Source organism: Barbus barbus (assembly GCF_936440315.1).
Source record: "Barbus barbus genome assembly, chromosome: 39".
NCBI classification, from domain to species: domain Eukaryota; kingdom Metazoa; phylum Chordata; class Actinopteri; order Cypriniformes; family Cyprinidae; genus Barbus; species Barbus barbus.
Genome location: NC_136717.1, coordinates 10,787,121 through 10,811,045, shown reverse-complemented (window position 1 = coordinate 10,811,045; position 23,925 = coordinate 10,787,121). Strand labels below are relative to the sequence as shown.

Sequence of the window (23,925 nt, the reverse complement as noted above, 5' to 3'; positions counted from 1 at the left end):
TATGTAATGTCCATTTATATATTGTTATATTATTTGTTGTTACCATGGCAGTAGTTAAATAGCCACATTACATTAAAAGCACTCACCAATAGTTCCATATTAAGTGGTGTGTGTGTGTGTGTTGCTAACGTTTTGCTTTATCCGAACTAGAATATAGGCTACTATATAGTTGCAATATTTTATATCACATAAAACGCATCCTTCTGGTTAGTCTTACCTGCAGCCATATGCTCATGATTGGTCAGATCCAGTTTTTTTTCTTTTCTCTCGCTCTCCATAAAAGACACTCTTCCTTCAGCTCAGAGCCAGAGAAAGTCTTTTGTACCGGTCTGATGTGATGCTTCTGTGTTCCAGCAGCAGACGCTTTTGATAAAGTTTTCTGATTTCTTATATAGCCCTAAGTTCAGTTTTCACACACAGTGACACGGACTCTCTTAGTTCTGCTTTTTCTGAAGTGATTCTGATGTAACGTATTTTGACAGCATCATGTCTGAAAATGCACCAACATGGAACTTTTAAGTTGAACTATTGTGACTCACACTTTTATTGCTTTGTACCTCCGGTAAAGTAACAGAAACAAACCCCAAAAATGTTCATCCTTAGATGTGTCTTTGTGGTAAAATATTCCTGCAACAAAAACCTCTTTATTTCTTCAACACAAGAGCAAAGTGCTATCCGGTTATTTTCTCTTTAGAACCAGTTTTCAGTGGAATCTCAGAATTAAAGGGACAGTGAACCCAAAAATGCACATTTTGCCATCAATTCTGCACCTCGCACAAAAGCAATCATATTTCTTTAGAAGGCACGAAATATAGCGCACAAGTAGCAGGCTATGGACTACATTTATGGTGTTTTTGTCCCATTCAGAACATGTGACCCTGGACCACAAATCATAAGGGTCAATTTTTCGAAATTGAGATTTATACATCATCTGAAAGCTGAATAAATAAGCTTTCCATTGATGTATGGTTTGTTAGGATAATATTTGGCCAAGATACAACTATTTGAAAATCTGGACTCTGAGGGTGTAAAAATGCATATTACTAATCAAAAATTAAGTTTTGATATATTTACAGTAGGAAATTTACAAAATATCTTCATGGAACATGATCTTTACTTAATGTCCTAATGATTTTTGGCATAAAAGAAAAATCGATAATTTTGACACATGCAATGGATTTTTGGCTATTGCTACAAATATACCCGTGACTTAAGACTGGTTTTGTGGTCCAGGGCCACAAATGTGTGTTATACCATACACATTTCGAGTGACATGAGGGTGAGTAAATGACAGAATATTTATTGTTGGGTGCACTATCCCTTTTCTGTATGAATACGCAAAAAAACAAAATCCCTGGCACCTACTCTAACTGGAGTTTCCAAAATTCTGGAACACTTAATCTATCATTTGTAAAGCTTTATATAATGGTAGTAAATTGATTTGGGACTCTCTGGTATCTCTGTAGGGATGCAGTGGACACATGGACAGCACATAGTGGATAGGGACACAGACAGAAGGACAGACGGGGGTCTCGCCCAGAGCAGCGGTACAGTACAGAACAGTGTGACCTCTTAGTAAGCGCCTTCAGGTTTATGCCAGCAGGAAATCCTCGACCCCGACATCGGCGAGTATTTGTTACATTTCAAATCTAGTAGAAAAACTGGTCAGTTTTTAAAAATGATGATAAGATTTCCAGTTTTTCGCTTCATTAGGAAGCAAAAGGAGTGTTTTATAAACGGCTGTCCATCTACTGTTACAGCAAGTTGGGCTGCACAGAAATATACATATATAAATCTTTATGTATATTTACCATGTTTGGTGATGAGACTGAAATTAATCACAATGTAAATAAAATAAATAACAAAGAGGAAAACCAATAACCAAGAAACAATCCAACAAACGGTACAGAAAAAAGTGAGAAGGGAGATAGAAACGAGACGTGAAACACCGGAGGGTTGCGTGAACATTTGTACAACATCGGACAGGTACTGGAACACCACGCCACAGAGAAAGAGACGAGTATTAGGAAAAATGGTTTAATATCGGAGACAGAGGCAAAAAACTGCATCACACAAGAACATACATTTACAAAAATAAGTCTGACTGTTCCAGCTACACAGTTAGGTTAACAGCAAAGACAGAGAAACCAGAAAAATCTAAACAGCTAAAAGCAAAGTCCTCAAATTACTTTTATCTTGTTTGTCAAACTAATACATTTATCCACTGAAGGTGACTAAATACTTCTAAATCGTCTAATCGTCTTTATCATGGTGACTGCACAATACTTAACTAAATGAAACTTACCGCTGTTGTAAAAACTCTTTGTAAAGACAAACGGCATTACGTATTTATAAGCCAAGAGGAAAACTCCTCGACCCTCTTTCCGAGAAAGGAAACGAACGAAAGAAGAAAGAAAAAGGAAAGCAAATACTGATGTGAAGAATAAAGAAGAGGAGGCTAAAGATACCAAGCCAAAGTTCTTCTAAAAAATCTTTATATCAAAACCTAACGTTCTGGACGCCAACTAGAAATCAAACTCGGGAAGCAGTTGCTGTCGGCCCCTGGCTGGAGCCGCGCAGCCTGTCAGATAGTTTTTTTTTTTTCTTTTTTTCCTTTAATTGCCAGTATAAAAAGTTCCACTGGTACAAAAGGCATAAGTACAATCAGTGATAGAAATAGGAAAGCCTGCTTTTTTTGTACTTTTTAAATTCCCATCCAATGACAGATTTTCAAAGTGTTGTCAAACAAACATGTATCACGCTTACATAATCCACTGAAATGCATTGACTTTGGCTTTTCTCAAGACAATACTTAAAACTATTTAAATCTTTTTAGAATCAAACAAAATGATATTAATCTACAGACGACAAGCTTTTGTTACGGCACATTAGATAAACACATACATTTCCAAAAAACTTGACATGAGCCAAAATGCAAAGAAACTACACATCGTTTTTTCCTTTAAAATACACTTGTTAAATAGCACTTAAGAGAAAGAAAGAAACAAAAGAAACAACAAACAGATTTCAGATGCGTGTGGTGCAGAAAACCCCTGAGTGAAGAGTCTCAGCGAGAACTCCTTGTGTGTTTGTGCTTTACTAAACATCTAACAAATGTGTGTGTGTGTGTGTGTGTGTGTGTGTGTGAGTGAAATTGTGCTGGCCGTGAAAGCTTACCCTGTTTTGTCTGAAGTTGATTGTGACAAAGTGTGGTAAACGAAACATAACACTGAGATGGAAATGAACAACTATCGATATTTCAGAAGCCCCAATACGGCACTGTGCTGAGATAAAAACACTTACGCCGAACTGCAGTTCATTACAGAGCGATATTACATTAACTCAAACGAATCAAGTGAGGTCAAGCAAAGATGCATTCCAAAAATTTAGCATGATTATAATTTCTTACATGATCAGTCTTACGAACGAAATTTTCTGCAACTTTCCGGGAGGGTTAAGTAGCAAGTCAGTTGACTCGACCGCTGTACTAGGTAAGCAAAGAGTCGTCAATTTTAATACTGCGCGATAACGCTGTAGTGCGCATGTGCTTTTGTGTTTTTGCTAGAGGTTATACGATTTGGCAAAGAGAACAGTATATCATAAACTGACCGACTCAAACTTCCCAATACGAAACGTAATCATTAAGGGGTAAATTATAGGAAAACATTTCCATTTTTTGGGCCTCTTTCATGAAAGACAAGTAGAACGTATTTCTGTATAAACCATTCGTACAAAATTTTCTCGTGCGCAAAAAAAGCCATTGGTCAGTTAACAGTTCAGCTTGGTTTTAAGACATTTGAATACGTACACAAATTATTTCTGCGTGTGCGTGACAATTTACATAAGAATTGTCATAGGTCAGAATTCACGCAATTCAAAAGTCTTGCGCAAAGATTTTCTTAAAATGGTTGCATGTAATTCACGCAAGACGCAGTTCATGTACAAGTGTTTTACGTATGATATACACAGAAATTTGTTCGCTTATGCACAATTTACGTTTACACAAATTTACAGAAATTAGTTTCGCTTGTACAAAAGTTGAAATAATATTTGTTCTTGTTTCATGAATGAGTCCCTTTTGTTTTTCAACTGGCACAAATTTTGGCAGATCCAGTTTAGGCTAAAGATTAGAAATAACGTGGACGAATAGACAACGAACAACCGTTCAAAGCACAGACACACATCTCTTTACGCAGTCACACATAACACACACACACACAACCTTGGCACACATTTGAAATGTGCAGCAATATATTCCAGCCCATTAATACTGATCGACGTGTTAAGGCAGCGGCAGAGCTTGGGTATAAAATAGTGCTATAGAGTGAAGTAAACTGGTTTTGAGGGGGCTGCCTGTAAACTACGTTTGTAAACAATATTTTTACGGGCCTTTCGAACGATGTGTAAACGTTTACAGCAAAGTGCTACAGGCGCTATCGAACACTACGGATCACGCTGAACTACTTTGGCATCAGGACGGAATTTTGGTTGTCCTACGAACGTAAAATAGTCCCGATAAAGGCAGCAGAAAGCGAGACTTCACTGAGACGTTTAACGTAGAGGAACACAGATCAGCTGTTGCGTAATGATTATGTGGCTGTCATGATGGCCCTGTATTATATCATGATGGTCAAAAGTTCAACGCCTGATTCACAAAAATATGTCAATATTTTGTCCCATCACACATAAAATTGTTCACCGACAAACATGATGTATCAGATGAATTTGTCCTGTTAAATTTGGGCGTTCTGTGGTGTATTGTGTGTAAGTGTGTGTGTGTATAAGGAGAACAGCTGAGACTCAATCTCAGGGGCTCACATACACACACCGTCAAAGAAAAGAGGGTTGTGAGGTCAACCTTTAGCACAGGTGTGTGTATGCGTGCATGTATGTGTGTGTATGTGCTTACCTGTGAATGCATGTGTGTGTGTGTGTGTGTGTGTGCTTGTGAGAGCGATAATGACACATGGGCACTTTTTACATCTTTACAAATAAAGAAAAAAAGAAAGAAAAGCAAAAACATGAACATTTTCAGGCAACAAGACCACAGAAGAGCAAGTTAACAACCTTTTTTAAATCTATATCTTTAAATATGAGGGTTCCATACAAAACACTTACGTAATAAAATACCCATGTTATCAAATAATTTCACAAGTAAAACACTGAAGCTGTAGGCAGGATGTACCGTCAGAATTTGGCACTAAATTCCACTCATCTTGTTTTTTCTTTATAAGAAAAAAAAAATCACATTTTGCTGAACAACATAACACATCTAAATATTGTTTCCCACAATAGAAATAAAATAATATAATGACATAGATGCTTCACAAGCCGACACTGTAACTTTTAAGAATTGTTATATAGCTAATTACCCAACAAGAAATTTAGCAAAGAGGGACTCCTATCAAAAAAAACTCAACAAAAATAAAGAACCAAAAAACAAGGAAAAAAACAAACAAACAAACAAAACAAAACAAAACGAAAAAAGTAGTAGTAATAGTACTTATGAAAGGCTTTGTCTATTGTTCAAGTAAATTGATTTTTAGTCTTCTCTTTAAAAACATGAGACAAATAAGACTGTTAGACTTGATGAAACCACGACTTTATCCACGAAAAGCACCGACGGGACCGCGGGTTACACAAACTCTGTTTTTTTTCCTCTATACATTTAAACAGTATAAAATATAGGTCATTTCATGTGCATTTAAACCACGGATTGTCTAACTGTAAGTCAGTTCAGCAAAAGGTGTGACACGTAGGTAGCATTTCCCCCCAAACAGGGCAATCTTGTGTGTTTTTTAATACCTTTACTACTCTAGAAAAAAGTGGTTTTATATAGACTTTAATGAGAAATCAAGCCACTTAAAATGGCCTTATCAAAAAACTTTACACTGCCTGAAAAATGTAAAAACCACGAGCAAGCTCTGAGAGATTCTAATATCGATCAGACAGCTTTTTTTTTTTTTTTTTATTAAAACTGCGTGGAAGTAGTCTATTCGTTTAGAAACCAGCGTGGGTTTCTTACGGCAGGCCTCAAATTAAGAGTGTTGCCGACAGTAAGTCCCAACGCCAATCCCTGTATTGAACGTTCAAGTTTACTTTAAATGAATGAAAAACAAAAAAACAACAACATAAAGAGAGAGAGAAACAAAAACAATCAGACAAATAAAAAAGAAACAAAAAAGTCAAACGCAAATATTTGTAATTGTTTTGCCACAGGATTTTTTTTGTTGTTTTTTTTTTTCATGTTTTCTTAAAAGGATGCTCTGGTTATGTTAGTAAATATACTCTGTCTCTAGAGTGTGAATGCAGCGTTTTCACATTATTATTATTGTTTTTTTGTTTTTTTTCGTCTTTCCTCCCTTCCCTCCCTCCCTCACCAGTTAATCTAAACAAACAAAAACAAAACAAAACAAAAACAAGAAAAAAAAAAAAGCTCAAAATGAGGTCACATGCGAAAATTTTTCCAAAAAGATCAGGCTAAGGTCAAAGTACAAAGATCAGTAAAAGGAGACCAGATTATGAGCAGGAGAACTCAGAAAGACATCAGAAACAATGACGGGACGATGAGACGGGTTTTTTTTGTACGCCACGTAGACATGCTAGGCAAACGATGAGCATAGAGTCATGGAGATGAGTTCTAGGGAAGAAAACGGGAGAGGAGAGTTACACACACAGCTCCGGCACACAACTAACATCATTAAACCATGAGAACAACAAACGAACAAACAAAACAAACGAACAAACAAACAACAGCAGCAGCTCTATTAACCAGCGTTTCACCAACATCACATTAGCATTTTTTTTTTCATACAGTACACAAATTTCAAATAAATTGCCAACATGTACACGTAAATGAGGCACTCGCTCACACAGAGAATACAAACACGCTCCATCTCCTCCATACAGACATACACCCAAAAGTATCCATCCTGATCCGAGACCGCAGATGGATCGCCGTTTGGGCGAGATTATTCCGAGTTCTTTTGTTTTTTTTTTGTTGGAGAGTACGAACAAAATCCAAACAATACAAAACAAAATGAAACGAAAAAGAGATTTCACTTATGAAGTGCCACTACTTATGACGAAAGAGAGAGGAGGAAGAGAGAGTCAAGACAGATATGATGGGGACGTGACAGATGGGATTGTGGGAAATGGCGAGAGGGAAGGTGAGAGAGAGAAAGAAAGAAAGAAGTTTTATACGTGATTCTGTGTTCTCATCACACAACAGATTGTGTGGTTTAAGAAGACTACCGGACGAGGCTCAGGATAGAGAGAGCACGACTTTCCAAACCCAATAACTTAAAAGATAATAAATAAAGTCCTTTACTTCAGAGGCAGTAGAAATTTTGTATAAAAATAGAACTGCATTTTTTTACAAATAAAATTTACAGGCCTGTGGCTTTCTGTAATTTAAGTTTTTTTTCTTTCGATAAACATCAAGTTTTCAGTTCCCCACCCCTCCACATAGAACCTAGAACGCTTTATTCTTTTTAACCATCGACAGATCAAAATCTTTTTTAATGCTCTACACAAATTCTGTTGGACAAAGACCACAATCATTTGACGCATATAATTCGGACTTATTTTTTTTTCTTTAAAACAAACAAACAAACAAAAACATAAACAACAATAATGAAAAACCCTTACTGACAGAAAATGACTGAAAAAAGAAAAGAAAAAAAAAAAAATCACTGAACATTTGACGGCAAGTATTTGTTGAGGAAGCTGTTTAGGCAGTTGTTGCCGTTGACTACAGAGAGGCCACAGCGGGTTTAACCCTTTCCTCTCTAGTGCCAGTGGGCCAAGGGTTCGAAGGAGCAGCAAAGCCCTGAACCGACACCAGAGGCCAAAGGGCAAAAGTTAATGTGCATATTGGTGCTTTAATCATATCGGAACCTTCTCTACTTGTCCTTACAGGCCTCAGGTTCACAAAGAGAAACAAATAATACTTTATACATCGTTTCTTTCTGCTGTTGAATGAAATAGCCATTGTATAAATATTTACTTTAAAAAAAATCAAATAGTTTACACATGACTCAAACGAAAAAAAAAAGAAAAGTTGACCAATAATATCTGTTCATCCATCGCAAGTCATACAAAAAAAAATGGCGGAAATGGAAGCGTTCATGTGAAGGAAAAAAAAAAGAGACAAAATAATACTGTTATTAATTAAAAAAAGCTGAAAAGAAGGTTATGGGAGAGTGGCTCCCTCTGGTGGTCAAAGGGTGAAACTCCCCCTCGTGCACCCCCTCCCCCCGGAGTCCCAGTTTGGCAACCGTGGCAGCAGTGGGGACTTACCCTAGCAGTGTAACATGAGAGAGGCCCTAGTGCTAAGATCAGTACGGTTTGCTGTCGTTCTTCGAGCGCTTGAGCTGGACTTTGAGACGCTTCATGCCGATTTGAAACCCGTTCATCGCCTGAATGGCGGCCTGCGCTGACACAGGATTGTCATAACTGACGAAACCTACGATAGAGGAAAAGGAAAAAGGGATATAGGAACAGCACTATGTTTTTCGACTGTAATATTTGGCAGTTAAACACAAAACTAAATGACAGTCTCAAATACAGCATAGAACTGAATTTAGAAACATAGTATTAAAGACTAAGCCTGAACTAGGGGTGTGCGATAGACAAAAAATAATATCTCAATATTTTATCGATTACGATAATTAGACAATATTTTGCTGTGTGTTATTGTGCTGGTATCTTGAACTGACTCCGAAAGTTTTTGATATTCTTCATATTTTGTACGGTGGTCAGTTCACACTGATAGAAATTAATATTTTTCAATAAGTTTAAATAGATTTTTAATATGGGCAGTTTTACCTTTATAAAGACATTTTATCTCCAAAAGTGTCCATTATCTTTTGAGTCAAATTCTTACATTTAATCAGTGAATTAGATAATGCAGAAGCTGCATCTGAAGTGGTGTTTAGATGTATTTACACACTGTTTAATGCAGGACATGAATGCATTTAACCTGCAGTTACAAATGCAGAAATAATGTTTTGATATCTTAAACATAAAACATTGAATACTGATATTTGAAATTATTTAAATAATGAAAAAGATACTTTAAATGTAAAATTAAAACCGCCAGTAGGTGGCAGCAAGTCACTGTAAACAAGTGAGTTGAACCGAATCATTTAAACGGTTGATTCATTCAGAAGCGAAACGCCGTCATGTTGCTCAGAGAGGTAATATCACAAATATCACATTTGTAATCATGGTAATTTTTGGAGAAAAAAAATTGCACTCTTCAAGTGAAATTTATTAACTATATGAAGTGGCATAAATATACATTTATAAATTACAATATAAATATACATCTAGGCTTCACGTAATGTAAGCGCGCACACTATATGTGTGTTTTGAATGTCAATGATAATGTCAAATCGCACATCGCTAAAACAACAATAACGGTATTATCGGAGACGATATCGCACACCCCTAGCGTGAACACAATTTTAATTCAATTTTGCAAAGCAACAATTGTTGTAGCCTAATGACTGGTTTAATGTCAAATTAAACGTGCCTGCATACTGTAAGCCAAAAGAGTGTTTGTATGTCAGTTCATACCGAAGCACTTGCTCAGATTGGTCTGTTTGTCGATAAAGACTTTGGCAGACACCACGTTTCCGAAAGGCATGAACATCTGTAGGATGTCCTGGTCCCCAAACTCCTGTGGCAGGTGGTAGATGAACAGGTTGGCTCCTTCCGGTCCTGTTCCGTACACACGAAATGTACATGTGTCCATGTTTAGTGAAGAAACCACTACAAAAGGTACACTCACATTTAGTCTTTCAGCAGACGCTTTTATCCAAAGTGACTTACAAATGAGGACAATAAAAGCAATCAAAACCAACAAAAGAGCAATAATATGTAAGTGCTATGACAAGTCTCGGTTAGTCTAGCACAGTGCATGTGGCAAGCGTTTCTTTTTTTATTATTTTTTATAATAAATAAAAAGAAAACAAGTAGATAAAATAGAAAAAGAATAGAGAACGCTAGTGTTAGATGGTTATTAATATATATATATATATATATATATATATATAAAGAAAAGCCCAAAGAATAGAAAAAGAATAGAGGACGCTAGTGTTAGAGGGTCAATTATTATTATTTTTTTTATAAATAAATAAAAAAGGAAAGTCAAAAAAATAGAAGAGAAGTGTTAGAGGGTCATTTTTTATAATAAATAAAAAAAAACAATAGAATAGAATAGAAAAAGAACGCTATAATGTTAATGGGTCATTTATTTTTTCAATAAAAAGAAAAGTAGTAAAGAAAATAAATGGAATAGAAAGTGCAAGTGTTACAGGGTCAAGGTTTTTAATTTTTTTTAAATAAAGAAAACAAGTAGATAAAATTGTATATATTTGTATATATTGTGAAATATTACAATAGAAAATAACACTTTTCTATTTTTAAAATGCAATTTAATCCTGTGATGAAAAGCTGAATTTTCAGCAGCCATTACTTCATTATGCTTCAGAAATCATTCTAATATTGTTGATAAAATAAATACCTTTTTCAAAAAAACTTTCAAACTTGAAAATGGTAGTGTATGTTTTTGACTGGCACTGATTTGGTTATGGATGTATATTAATGACAAAAGTTTCACAAAAATTGTGAAGCTGCACTTAAATAAAATACTTTGGAAGATGGATACAGAAATACATTTACATCAGTAATAAGTGCAATGTGCTTATTGTGTTCATACTGTATTAAAAAAAACAACAACACTTTTGCTGCGATTGAGATGGGATAGGGTAAGGATAGGGACATGTTTGGTGGTATGGGTAGGTTTAAGGGTGGGTCACCAGTGCAATTATAAATGTAATAACAGAAATTAATTACAGATGTAATTACATGCAGGTATTTTTAAATTACAGGTTTTTACATTGCACTTATATGTACACAATAAGCAAATTGTACTAAATGATTAATTTAAATGTAAATACATTGTAGTTAAGGACCCTAGATAAATATTCAACCATGTTACATTGTAGCCTCAAATATGCAAACGTTTTTTTTTTCCAACTTTTGTCATTGAGGTACTTCCATAGTTGCTGTGCTACTACTGAAGTTGAACTAGATTTAACTTTACACTTCCATTGTAAGCAATGTCCAGTGTATGTGTCCATACCCTCTTTCTGGCTGCCTGCAGCGCTCTGTTGCTGCAGTAGGGACTGGCTGTAGAGGGTGGGCAGGGCGGCAGCCGCGTACTGTTGGATCCCTGAGTAGGCCTGTGTGAGAGCGTCCATGGGCCCAGCCGACCCGTTACTCAGGCCCGTGCTGCCAAGCCCGCCGTTCAGAGCTGCCATACCTGAGAGCATGTGAGCAACTTTACATAAAACCCAACAATAAAGAAAAAAGAAGTGCTCTTACTCGTTAGCATTTGGACTCAGGGTGTGTTTCTACAACAAAGCACATCACGACACACACAAAAACAGACAGAACACGAAAAACCCAACGCCACACGTGAACGTAACACTCGTCGAAACAACAGAATCACAGACGTCACGCTGGACATTATGTCATAAACAGCACCCACTCACACACATATACACACAAACACAAGATAGGGAAGATACATAATATACTGACCGGTGTATGCAAATGAGGAGCGCGGCCTACACATGCACAGTAATGTCACAATAGCAGCACGAAACGATCACCACGGCGCCCCTCAGACACACAGCAACATCTGACCAATCACCTTTTTAACCTCACACAGCGGAAATCTACATCTAATTATCTCATTATTCGTGTCAGCAATCTTGGCTGTATTAAAGGGGTTATGTGGAAAACAAACTCTTTTAATAAAATACAAATGCATCCTTGGATCCATTAAAAGCAGAAGCCCTGACTGCTAAAACAGATGTACATGTGCTTCAGGGAGTAACTCCTGTAAACATATGAGCGGTATATAAGCACAGTCTACGGGAATATATACGCACACACAAATTACTGTTTGTTAAGAATAAGGTTTAAAAGGTTTTGAACAAGTCTCTTTTGCTTACAAAGGTATTTATCTGCTCACAAATGTTTTTTTTAGCACAAAATTATCATATTAGAATAAGTTCCAAAGGATCATGTGACAAATATATATATATATATATATATATATATACAAAACCAGTCATGGGTATATTTGTAGCAATGGCCAAAAATACATTGTATGGGTCAAAATTATAGATTTTGCTTTTATGCCAAAAATCATTAGGATATTAAGTAAAAATCATGTTCCATGAAGATATTTTGTAAATTTAGTAATAGCAATATAAGTAATATGCATTGCTTCATTTGGACAGCTTTAAAGTGATTTTCTCAATATTTTGATAAACTTATTTTAGATCTTATTCTAATATGCCGATTTTGTGCTAAAGAAAAAAAAAAAGTTTTATATCAAACCAAGATTTTATTCAGGATTCTTTGAATAGAAAGCACAAAAGAACAGAATTTATTTGAAAATCTTTTTGTAGCATTATAATTGTCTTTTAAAATCAATTTAAATCAATCAATACATCCCTGCTGCATATAATTATTAATATACATTATATAATCAATTTATTTAAATATAATTATTGAACGTTTTCATCATTGATTTGAAATGGTAACAAATCTCAGTACTTAATGGGGGGGGGGCATAGAGTTCAAATCCTTGTGTCATTAAATGGATATTAGTTTTTCATTTTGATTATCAAATAATCTGTCGGTTATTTCTTAAACTGATAAACTGGATGTTCCAAATCTTGTTCAAAAACTCTCCTTGTGCAAATTATAGTCTATATAAAGCATCAGATACATTATTACAGAATAGAGTAATACAATAAAATATTTTTTTCTAGCTATGGCTGAAAAAGGACACTTAAACTAGAGAATCCTTTGTGGCAAGTCATATTCATATTGTAAAACAACACATCAAATTGTGCTACCATAGAAGCAGTAGTGTACTGTGTACAGAATATATTTTATGTCTTAGTCAGAGTGTGTGTGTGTGTGTGTGAGTGTGTTTATAAAGACTGATTCATGAGTATTTACTGATTGGCCTTTTGGCTTGACGGCCTGGAAACAATAAATGATGAGCGAAGTGCTTGGATGCTAGCTCCCTCATTTATCCAGCAATAATTACAATACTGACCTTTTATATTCAATTACACTATACAGCCTCTTAAATGAGCACTGGGAATGTGTGTGTGTGAGCGAGAGAGTCATTTGAATGAATTTAAATTGTAGGCGTTCTGTTAGAGAGAGCTTGATTTATAAAACCAGAAACCTGGCTGAAAGGTCACTGGTGGAGATAGAGATTTTGTCCGCGTGCCGACACACTGACATATACACATGCACAGGCCACGGTGATCTTTAGCTCGTCTATTCATACTAATTACATTCCGCAACGCCCATTAGGTAAATTTTATTATAAGATGAGTAGTTCTGGTCTTGAATGCTGATTTGTCAATACAGCATTCCAGTCATGCTAAAATACACAATGTGGTAACAGCTAAATGCAAAAGATCTGTTTACAAGCTACTGACGTAAGTTACAACACCCACAGAAGCCAACTGTTAATCCTGAGAGACTGTCGTTTCAAACACATACAACTTTTGTTTATTGTCGAAACACACATTCCCAACATTGCAAACAATTACAGTTGATCTTTCGTTAACCATATTTGATGTGCTGTTCATACGTGCATTGATCAATGTTTATTAAAGCAATAAGCCCCAAGAAGCTGTGGCTTACAGTGAATTTATAACAGCTAAGGGGCGTTGTTAGGCACAATTCACTGTAAACCACGGCTTCAAGTGGCTTATTGCTTTTATAAAACGGTTATACCATATACGTAGTAAGGTTTCACAAAATAAAACAGAGGAAATAAAGTGTAATGATATTTAATAAAAACATTATTCTTCCGTCATGTAGTTCCTCAGGCCCCGTTTACACTAGTGCATTTTCGTTTTAAAACGGCATTTTACAATGAAAAAGATCCCTGTTTACACAGCTTCGAACTTGGCTCAACCAATCAGAATCAAGGACTGGAACTATCCATTTTATAAATGTGAATAAAAGCCTATATAAATCTGTTCATCAAATAAAATCATGTTTCTTCAAAACAATTTTCAAAGCATTTTCTTTTGTGTTCCACAGGTTTTTTTATTACGTTAGACAGCATCTTCTACCTCTTCACGGATAGGTCTAGTCTTAAATCATTCGAACCCCAAGATAACACACACACACACACACACACACACACACAAAATAGCGACAAAACAAGTGCACGTCTATAGAAACACCCAGAGCAATGGTTTAGCAGTGTGTTAGCATGTCTGAATGTGTGGAGATGTGTCTGATTGGTGCAAACACACAACTACAAGAGATGAGCTACATTTGTTTTGACTTAGCAAATGGATTTGATCTGCTCTGATTTGATTTAATAATAAGGCATACAGGCATAGTTTAAATATATCAGCAGACTAAATGTGAGAAATTCTCGCAACAAACTCTCGCTGAAGCCCAGAGAGATGCCCTCGCTTTGGCTGCTGTTTAATAAAGTAAATTGACTGAAAAAATCCACTATGTGTGTGTTTGGGAGATATCGGGCATCTCTATGAGCATTGGGCGGCTGGTATGAGGTGATGTTGTATGGATTGGGATGGAGAGGCCGATGGACGGTAGTACTCACTGTTGACGCTACCTGCTAGTGCATTTATGTTATTGAGGCCCACGGTGGCCCCGGCCAGACCCTGCAGTGTCCCTAGAGAACCCAGGGAACCCATCGCACCCGCGCTAGAGTTAACTGTGGAACCTGCTGTGGGGAAAGACAGACAGAGCAGGAAGGAGAGACAGGTGGAGAAATGGAAGAGAGAAAAAGAGAGATGTTTGAACGTACACATACATTCGCAGATGATACTGAAATGGTTAAAGTTACATACATAAAAGCTTCAGTGGAGGTACACAGAGGGAAGGATGCATGGATGGAAGATTGATTCACTGGTAGATGGTAGGGTTGGGCAGCTTTGATGGCAATGTAACATTAAGCCATGTTGTGAATATCACAATGATTTTATTGCGCAATTTATTAGGCCATTAAGTTTTCTAAAGAGGGTATCATTAGACTAATTTTGCAATCTTTCCTTGTTCTGTAACTTGTGCATCAAGACGGATTTTTTTTTTTTTTAAATAGTGCCTCTGATTTCTGTTTCTTACTGTGTATTGTTACATACTGGTGCATGCAAATGAAAAAATAAAAATAAATACATGTGATTTTTTTGGGTGGAACGTGTGAAAAAGCATTGATTATAAATTATTTTAACGTATTTTGTTCATTTGCATTCAGTATTAATTTTTTTAAATTAATTGATAAAATACAGAGATTTTTTTGTTTGTTTGTTAAAAAAATCATTGAATGTCAAAGAACTAGAGATTATTGTAATCTTTTTTGCTATATGATGCAGTCATAAAGTGGATAAGGTGGATGGATGGTCAGATGGATAGATATATGCATGCATCATTTTTTTATTGATTCCTCAAGGGAATCGGTTAAAATTCCAGGAAAAAAAGACAAGATAGAGACATCAACAACAATGAAGATTATGGCAATCATGACAACGATGACGATGACAATGTTTTCAGAAAAGAGCAATAAAATACAAACAAAACATCTCTCGAAAAACAAAAGAACTCTGAAGCATATAAAAGCTTTTCCCACTGCTTCATTTTGCAAGTTTGAAAGAAATTTTCGAGCTACAAAGCAATACACAAAGTTGCTTGTCTAACCGGAGAACCATGCGTCTGCTAGTTTCACACTTCATCTTTTCCAAAATGAATGGAGCACGGTTAAAGCCAAGGAGCACAACAGCGCAACGCCACGCATATGAACACAGTCTCCCAAACATGATGATCATGAACGTGAACCATGATGGACGTTATCAGGGAACTACGCAAACAAACACACACATAAAAACACAACATGAAAACTTAACAATTACGATGCAGGACATTCAAACATCAAAGAGAATGGTGAACTCGACTACAACAGATGAACGGACAACGACGCTATGGTGGAAATGATACCGATATCGAAAATGATAATGATGATGATGATGGGATGGCCTCTGGTTACCTGGGCTGGCCAGGGCTCCCAGGGACCCTGTGCTGGAGGTCAGGGCGCTAGCGGTGGACGGGCTGGCCGAGCTCTGTGCTGCAGCCGCTGCTGCTGCTAGAGTGGCCAGATTCTGCAACTGCAGAGCATTCATACCTGAAGAAAGAGAAAGTGTCAATGTGCGCGTGTGTGTGTTTTGCGCATGTTAAACGAAAGGAACCACGTGCAACAGAATGCTCTACAAGAGCAGGTATTGTGTACAAGAGTTAATTGAGTTGTGTGTTGAGGCGTTTCGAACTGAAGTTCCGATTCTATGCGTGAGCTCGGTTGCATCTACTCCAAAGGTGACTCTAGATTAGCGTGTTTGGGGCATGGCTACATGCAGTGGCCATGACGCCAACACACTGCGGGAAGTGGCTTGCAGCCAAAAAGGACAGAGATTGGAAGTGGTACAACAGGAAAATGTACAGCATGTGTCGTATATACACAAAAAATGTATATACTCTATACTATGAGGAAGCACGCACACACAAAGAAAAAAACACGCACAAGAGACACACAAGACTTCAGAATTACAGTATTTGGATTGTTGAGGAATTATAGGCCCAGTCCCAAATGCCACCCTCCTACGAGTCCATAATTTGGTGACTAATGCCCAATTATGGTCTGGTAGTCATCCCAAGTGTTGGCTCGATGAAAGTGTGCAATAAGAGAAGATTGTAAGCACCTGTTTGAAAATTAATAAGTATCACGGACAAGTGACAACCTGAAAGGTGACAAGTACACCTCAATGTTTGTCAACTGAGACTGAAAGCAAAGGCTCAAAATGCAGGATCTGAAGCCATCTGGAATGTCTTTGCTTTTCCAGCCTTATCCCTTTAGACAGCACTAGCGTGTAATTTGAATTGGTCAGACAGTGCTCTAGGGACACGGTTGTCTGCCCTCCCGATCCACTGAGCAAGCAAGAGAAGTGCATTAAGAGTCTAATTAGCACATCACAGAAGGTGATTAGAGACAGGAAATCTACCTCTAATTGCAAAACAAAGCCCAGGTCAAGACATAAGAGCAGAGATGATTCCATAATGTGTTACAGGTCCTGAACAGCAGGTTTAAAATCAGCATGAAATGGCTCTCAAGACCCCGTCCACTTCCGTAATGTGGCATTTCCGAAAGAAACGAATACTCAACAGTGATAAGAAAGAAAAAAGTGGCCAGGACTTGTGAAAAGTGGTCTCAGCCTAGGTGGTTTGAAAAACAAGAGTGATCAGTGGCTTCACCCAAAAATGAAAGCAGTTTTAGTTATTACATTATAACAAAATATTATAAAGGACAAATGTGTAATTCTTTTGAGTAACTGTTTACAGTAAAGAATGTTAAAGGTCAAATAAATAGATCATTTCTGAATTCATGGTTCAAGACTTGAATAGTATATAATATAAAAGAAGCTAGAAAAAGCTTCATTGGATGAGAAAGTGCAGTGTTGGGAGGTCAAAAAGGGAGGTTACGACAGAAATGGACTTTGAAATTGAGGGCTTTGTGACCGCCTTTGTGCTTCTGAATAAAGCGGAAAAGGAACCATTTTGAGTTTTTGGCACACAAGTGTCAAAAAATGGGCATTGAGTATTTGGCACAATGTGAGTTCTGTGGTTGAGAAGGGCACTTCTGCTAGTGTGTGTGAGAGAGAGATCCATCCATGCAGTATGTTCACACTCTCAGCGTACTGAGCGGAGAGAGAGGTGTCAGGAAAGAGGTGATGCTGGCTCTCGCTGAATGTTCATCATGTGTAATGGAGCTCCTTATGGCTCATAACTCCACCCACAGCACAGACACAGCAGATGTCAGCTGTATATATCGTCTGCCAATCATAAACCGTTGCCAGGCGACAGATGGAGGGGCCCAAAGATTTCACAATTCAGCCGAGAAAAGCCTTCAAATCCTGTTGAGTTTGAGAGCTCCTGTCGATTCGCACTTCAAGCAGTGTCTCAAACAGACTGATATGTTTATCTGGTCATATTGAGCAGGTTTCTGGCTTGGTTTTATGCAATGGTCTACTTTGAACTTTTGAAATTTTAATATTTGGCCATTGTTCCACTTCAACAGACAGTAGAAATAAATAAAAAAAATTGTGGGAGTGATAAGGGACGAGGCAGATCGGATCTAAACCTGTATCTCTTGCATGAGCTTCATAACTGTCAATGTCCTCCAAAGTGTAGCTCCAACCTGCCCCAGCACACTTGCTTGGATGTTTCTAGTTAGTTCAGGCGTGTTTAATTAGAATTAGAGCTAAACTTTGCAGGATAGTGGTCTATATGCAGTGGTCTATATTATAGGGCATTTTTTTTAGCTACTGGTGTTCCTCAAGTATTAGGATTGGGCCCACTCTAGTTTTGCATTAAACAAAATATTAAAGTGTAACAAATTAATTCATACCAATTAATTGGGTTTAATTAGGATTAGAGCCAAACTCTGCAGGATAGTGGTCATCCAGGACCAGGGACGGATACCCCTGATGTACGTCAACCACTAGGCTATGGCTATGAATACTTTATACCTAGAAGTTTGATTGTATTTGGCTCATTTGTATAGAGGTAAATTCATATATGGCAAATCAAGAAGTATCGCATTAAGTTTATCATCAACAGTGAAATGTCTTTAATTGAATCTGGTGAAAAGTGTTGACATGCCATATTTAAATGTTTAACATAACAGTCATAACAGTCTGTTTGATTTTCATTTTATGTAAAAATATTTTTTTTAAATATATACCTTTCTGTTCCACAAAAGAAATAAGCCAAAAACATTTGGAACGACACATGAGCAAATTACAGAATTTTCATTTCTGGTTGAATGGTTCCTTTAATCCAGCACTGACACATTGCTGTATATAATCTCTACATATAATAACAAACTACTTTGTTCATCATGCTTGACCAATTCCCCTTCATTTCCGCAAATAAACCAGTTTGATTAAAAGTCTAAACTAAGCTGTATTGGGAGAACATATTGCTTTAAAAATGAGGTCCAGAAAATTCAATTGTTATGGTAATGTGGGAATTTCTCGCTCTTTAATTGTATGATGGCAGCTGCTGCTGGTTTGGCTCGATGTGAACTTCATTCTTGCTGAGAGGCTGTCACAGATGTACCACTAAACTTAAACGAGAGCTTCCAGAACTCTACATAATGGTAAACAAAACACCACAGTCCTGCTCACCCTCTCCACAAGACCCTCCGTTAATGAGGAAGCCATTCTCTGGTGTGCAAAACTGTTGTCAGGGGGGAAGGCTTTAGGAGATAAAGGCACTCATCCTACATACACTGTAAGCCATTTTGGATGCTAATACGTTCTCTTTCTTTCATCCTTAGCAGCTGCAATTAGGCGAGAGCGTGTGCTATAAATATTTCACTTTCCTTGAAGGCCTGGCAGCTTGATAAACAGACCACAATTAAGACCTGACAAGAACAGAGACACACACTGGGAATGTAATGCACAAGACAGCGAAAAAACATTGAAAATGGAAAAAAGAAGAAAAGGAAAGTGAGCAAAGAGGAACTTTCATTTTTGTTGCATCTAGCATGATGTCGGAGGCATAAAAACTGTCAAAGAGAGAACAACATGCACCTGTCTAACAGCCGGAGTAAGCAGGAGCTCATTGGCAGATGTTGTAAAACACTAATCAAATTCCAGAGTGCTCAACCAAGTCAGCGTGAAGATAGAATAACATATCATGTTGCTTCGACAAGGAATCCATCTTGTGTTGCTGAATTCTCTGCAGGTTTCTGGTGAATTTGACAGTATTCGTGGAATGAACAAACTGTGATAAGTGGCCTATTTGGATAAGTGTATTTTAATTTTTCCTCTTCTTTGAGAATTGCTAAAGTGAAAATGTAAAAAGCTGAAGACATCTGAGGGTTGATGGGGTATATCATCATGATTTGGTCTCCCATAAGCCTAGAAGCGCTCAGGCAAGGAGATATGACTGGATGATGAGACAAACTCCTCTTCCAAGAAACAAAAAAAAGGGTTTGATGCAAATCAGAACAGGCGTGGAAAGAATGTTTTTTTTTGTGATCAATCAAGTCTCAGTTCATCATTCAATTCTGACACACACACATTTACAAACATTACAAAGCGTCCAGGTGTGCTACACATTGTCAAGAACTCTGCAGCATGTTGAATATAAACTGAGGAAGGATGAAAATGTTCTCAGCCGAACCTCTGCTGAATCTGGATCTGTTCAGGGTTGAGCTATCAAACTGTTTATTTGTATTTTTTTAATGCAGTTCATAGCAGGGTTTAATGGTTTAGTAGGGGGGATGGAAGTTTAGTTGAGTTACAATGGGGCTAGTTGGGTTAACACAGATTTGAGTTCAGTATCTCACCTGCCATTTGTTGAATACCACCAAACGCTCCTAGGTTACTGGGGGAGGTCGCTTGTTGGAGCAACTGGGAGAAAGAGAGACAAATATAGACCATTAATGTGTAATCATTATTATGTATTGGCTTATGGTGATGGATATATAAGGATAATGTTTGAAGGAGCTAGTGTTAGCTAAATATAGATGAAACATTGTGGTTTGTTTCCATGTTCCATGCTGTCTGGAGTGACACTATAGGGCAGTCTGTCAACAGTGAAGCAACACAAAAGCCTCTCTCTGTTAGGGTGTGTTTTTTAGCTACTGGTGTTCCTCAAGTATTAGAACTGGGCCCACTCTAGTTTTGTATTTAACTAAATATTTAAGTGTAATAAATGCATTCATACCAACAAAATCACAGCTAATTAAAATATATTTGATCTCTAATACACAACATGTGTGCTAATGTTAACAGCACTTTATAGCGCAGCACAACAAAAAGTTACCTACAAAATAGTTTGTGGCATCACACATTATTGCGATGCAGCTGGCTAGGACAAAAAAAAAATATTGTTGAAAGCTTTAACACAGTGAGGCTGGTTAAAATACTGTGTTAGAAAGGTTATAAGGCATAATTAATATATAAACAATAATTTGCAATTAACATAAAACAGTTCTGAGAGTGAAAACCATGTAAAAATATTCAGAGGAACAAAATCATAAAAGACTTGAGGACCACTTCAAGGTATTAGCATCATACATCGGTGCCAGTGAAAACTGCCATGCTAAGAGTCACCCGTCAGTTCTGCTGGCAGTGTGTTGCTGTCCTGTGCAGTTTCTGCACATGAAAGGGGAGAGGAAAGCAGACTCTAAATGACTCTAGAGGATTAGGATGACATTGAACTAGACCTCTCAGACTGCTTAAAAGCTAAATGTATCCTCGAAATGACAGGGAAGTGGAAAAAGGCAGAAAAAGGAGAAGCAGAATGGTGGGAGAGATGGCCCTGTCCCAATGCTCTTGCATAGTCCTTTAATCCTCACCCACTGTCCTTATGGACTAAAATGCGAGTAAATGTCACCACCATGTTGTATCCTTTTTATATTTAGGAGGATGAAGACGGGCATGAGTGAAAGAGGGAATTTATGCATTGTCCTCATCCCAATCCAATTACACAACAGAAACCAAGCCGGGTTCTGCAAGTAAAAATGTCTTTCATTTTTTCTATAGAAAGAAAGATATTTAATAAAATTGCATAAACCTTTTAAGACAGACCTACCATGATTGTTAAAGCCTATATTTGTTCCTATGTTATTTCTATAGGTATTGGTTTAAATAATTTCTGTATTTATTTTTAAAACATAATTGCATTTTCATTTGATTAGACCTAGATTCTTTGCAATGCACTATGCCATTGGATAAAATGTTGAATTGTGGTGACTGATCTCAGCGCTGGTTGGTTTGGGATCATGGCTTTATTAGGCTTTTATTCCTATAGATTTTACAAATGCCAATGAAGAAAACCAACGGGAAAAATACTTCCGAAACCAAGCCTGTTTAAAAATGGTTCCTTCTGCCTTCTTGAAAGTACGAAGAAAGCCGGAGCGACTGTATCCCCTAATGCAGTGGTTCTCAGCCTTTCTGACTCTATAAGGCCCCCTTATTACCACAACTATACTCGAAGGCTCCATGACTTTTCCTGTTTGTGATTTACTGGAAAAGGATTAAGGATAAGTATCATTAAAAATATGTTTTCATAATTTCTACAAAATATAAATATTTTAGAGCTTGGCATAACCATAAAATATATATGTATGACAATAGATTTGAAATATTTTCATATTTTACATGAATTTCCAGGTTTATAAATCACACTTTTAAACTGTACTGTATATCCTGTTTTTTCTACACAGTGGGAAACCTGGTTTTCTTTTATGAAGCAAAGAACCGTCTTACAGGGTGATTTAAAATAAGATTTATCTTGATTTTCAGGTGTATTAGTGCTTGTTTTGTCTTATTTTAAATAATTTTAAGTCTTAAAGCCCTGTCTCTGTTAAGAACCACTGCCCTAGCAGCTTCTCAATAGCAGCACTACCCTTCACAATTTTGAGAATGGGGACCGGTTTCGAGGCGAACTTCGATCAAGGCGCGGTCAAAGGCACGATCGAAGTTCAACAGATGAGAGATTTGGAAAAGGGGTTAAGACTGGCTCAGAGACAGCAAGAGAGGTGGGGGCGGGGCAGGTGGGCGGAGACAGTAACTGACTGCGGCGGCTGCGCTGGCTGTGCTGCTGGTGGGCGTGGCTGCATGGGTGTGTCCTCTTACTGCCAGATACTGCGGGGTGAGGCCAGTCAGGCCAGTCAGGCCAGTCAGGCTGCCCCAGGCAGACGCACTGTTCAACTGCTGCATCTGCTGCGCCAACTGCTGCTGCAGCCGCCGCTGTTCCTTATCCTTCTGCGTGTCGGCAAACTTCACCACCATGGGGGAGGAGCAGCCCTGTGTGAACAGATTGAAAGAGAGAAGAGGAAAGTGGAAGAGGGAGAGGGGTAAAAAAAAAAAAAGGGAAAGCTAAATATATAGAAGAGCAATGATCTTGTGCAGTGGTACTGCATAAACCGATAATGGCACACAAACACACACACAACCGCTGGAGCGACGAGAGTTCTTGGTGAAATGAGAGTTCTGTGCTGTGCTGCTGATTTTATTTCCCAGGAAAGCGATTTCCTGCTTTATAAAACTATTTCATCATCTGTCTGAGAGAGCGAGTGAGATCTCCCACCCCACAGCCCTCACTGCACCCTACAGACCTGCGCATTTCTGCTAATCTCTCACACGTTCGGTCTCTTTCCCCAACGAAAGCAAACAGACCCAAACATCATGAGGCTGACCTGCGATGCCCGTTTAACTAAAGTCCTGGGGGTCAGAATATAATGAAAGAAGGGCGTGTGTGCATAGCAAGTAATGTGTTAGTTCTTGAAAGGGTAATTCAATCGAAATGTAACATTTTCTCATGATTTACTCAGCATCATGTTCCTCGAAAACAGTTAAACGGTTGAATACAAAAATCTCTATTATAAAAAGAGGTCCAAAAGGGTTAATCCGATGTCCAGGTTACATTTTACTCCATTTACTCCATTTTTTTTATGCATAATGCATGTTTTATTATTATTATTATTTTTTAATTATTTGAATATTTTTGTTTTGTCATTTCCATTACTGTCGGTGGTGATTCTTATTAGTTTCTAATTACTATAATACAACAACAATGCTATTTTATTGAAATGTGTATAATACAGATAATTTACAATTCAAATAATATTTAAAATTTATTCTCAATGGAGATTCTAATTACATTCGATTACTATAATACAATAATTTATTGTAATATAAAATGTGCATAAATTGAAGACAGAAAAAAATAAAATACTTCATTTAAATAGTTTTTTGTAATGCAATAATGCAC

At 37.3% G+C, this 23,925-nt stretch overlaps 1 protein-coding gene across 27 annotated transcripts in view; it reads right to left on the bottom strand.

Moving 5' to 3' along the window:
* Positions 1 to 5,973: 5,973 nt before the first annotated feature.
* LOC306858326 (CUGBP Elav-like family member 2) overlaps positions 5,974 to 23,925 on the bottom strand; it is a 145,603-nt gene continuing 127,651 nt past the window's right edge. For 3 of the 27 annotated variants that reach the window (XM_079398792.1, XM_079398800.1, XM_079398802.1), the window contains 7 exons: positions 22,788 to 22,958; positions 20,492 to 20,555; positions 14,693 to 14,818; positions 11,153 to 11,332; positions 9,583 to 9,726; positions 8,302 to 8,467; positions 5,974 to 6,640 (listed from right to left, as the gene is read on the bottom strand). In XM_079398792.1, coding sequence (XP_079254918.1) covers positions 8,340 to 8,467; positions 9,583 to 9,726; positions 11,153 to 11,332; positions 14,693 to 14,818; positions 20,492 to 20,555; positions 22,788 to 22,958 — 813 coding nt within the window. In that variant the 3' untranslated portion in view covers positions 5,974 to 6,640; positions 8,302 to 8,339. Of the gene's footprint in view, positions 6,641 to 6,809; positions 8,468 to 9,582; positions 9,778 to 11,152; positions 11,351 to 14,692; positions 14,819 to 16,132; positions 16,316 to 20,491; positions 20,556 to 22,727; positions 22,959 to 23,925 lie in introns of those variants that run through there. The other 24 variants (XM_079398796.1, XM_079398798.1, XM_079398801.1 and 21 more) reach the window with 17 other exon arrangements.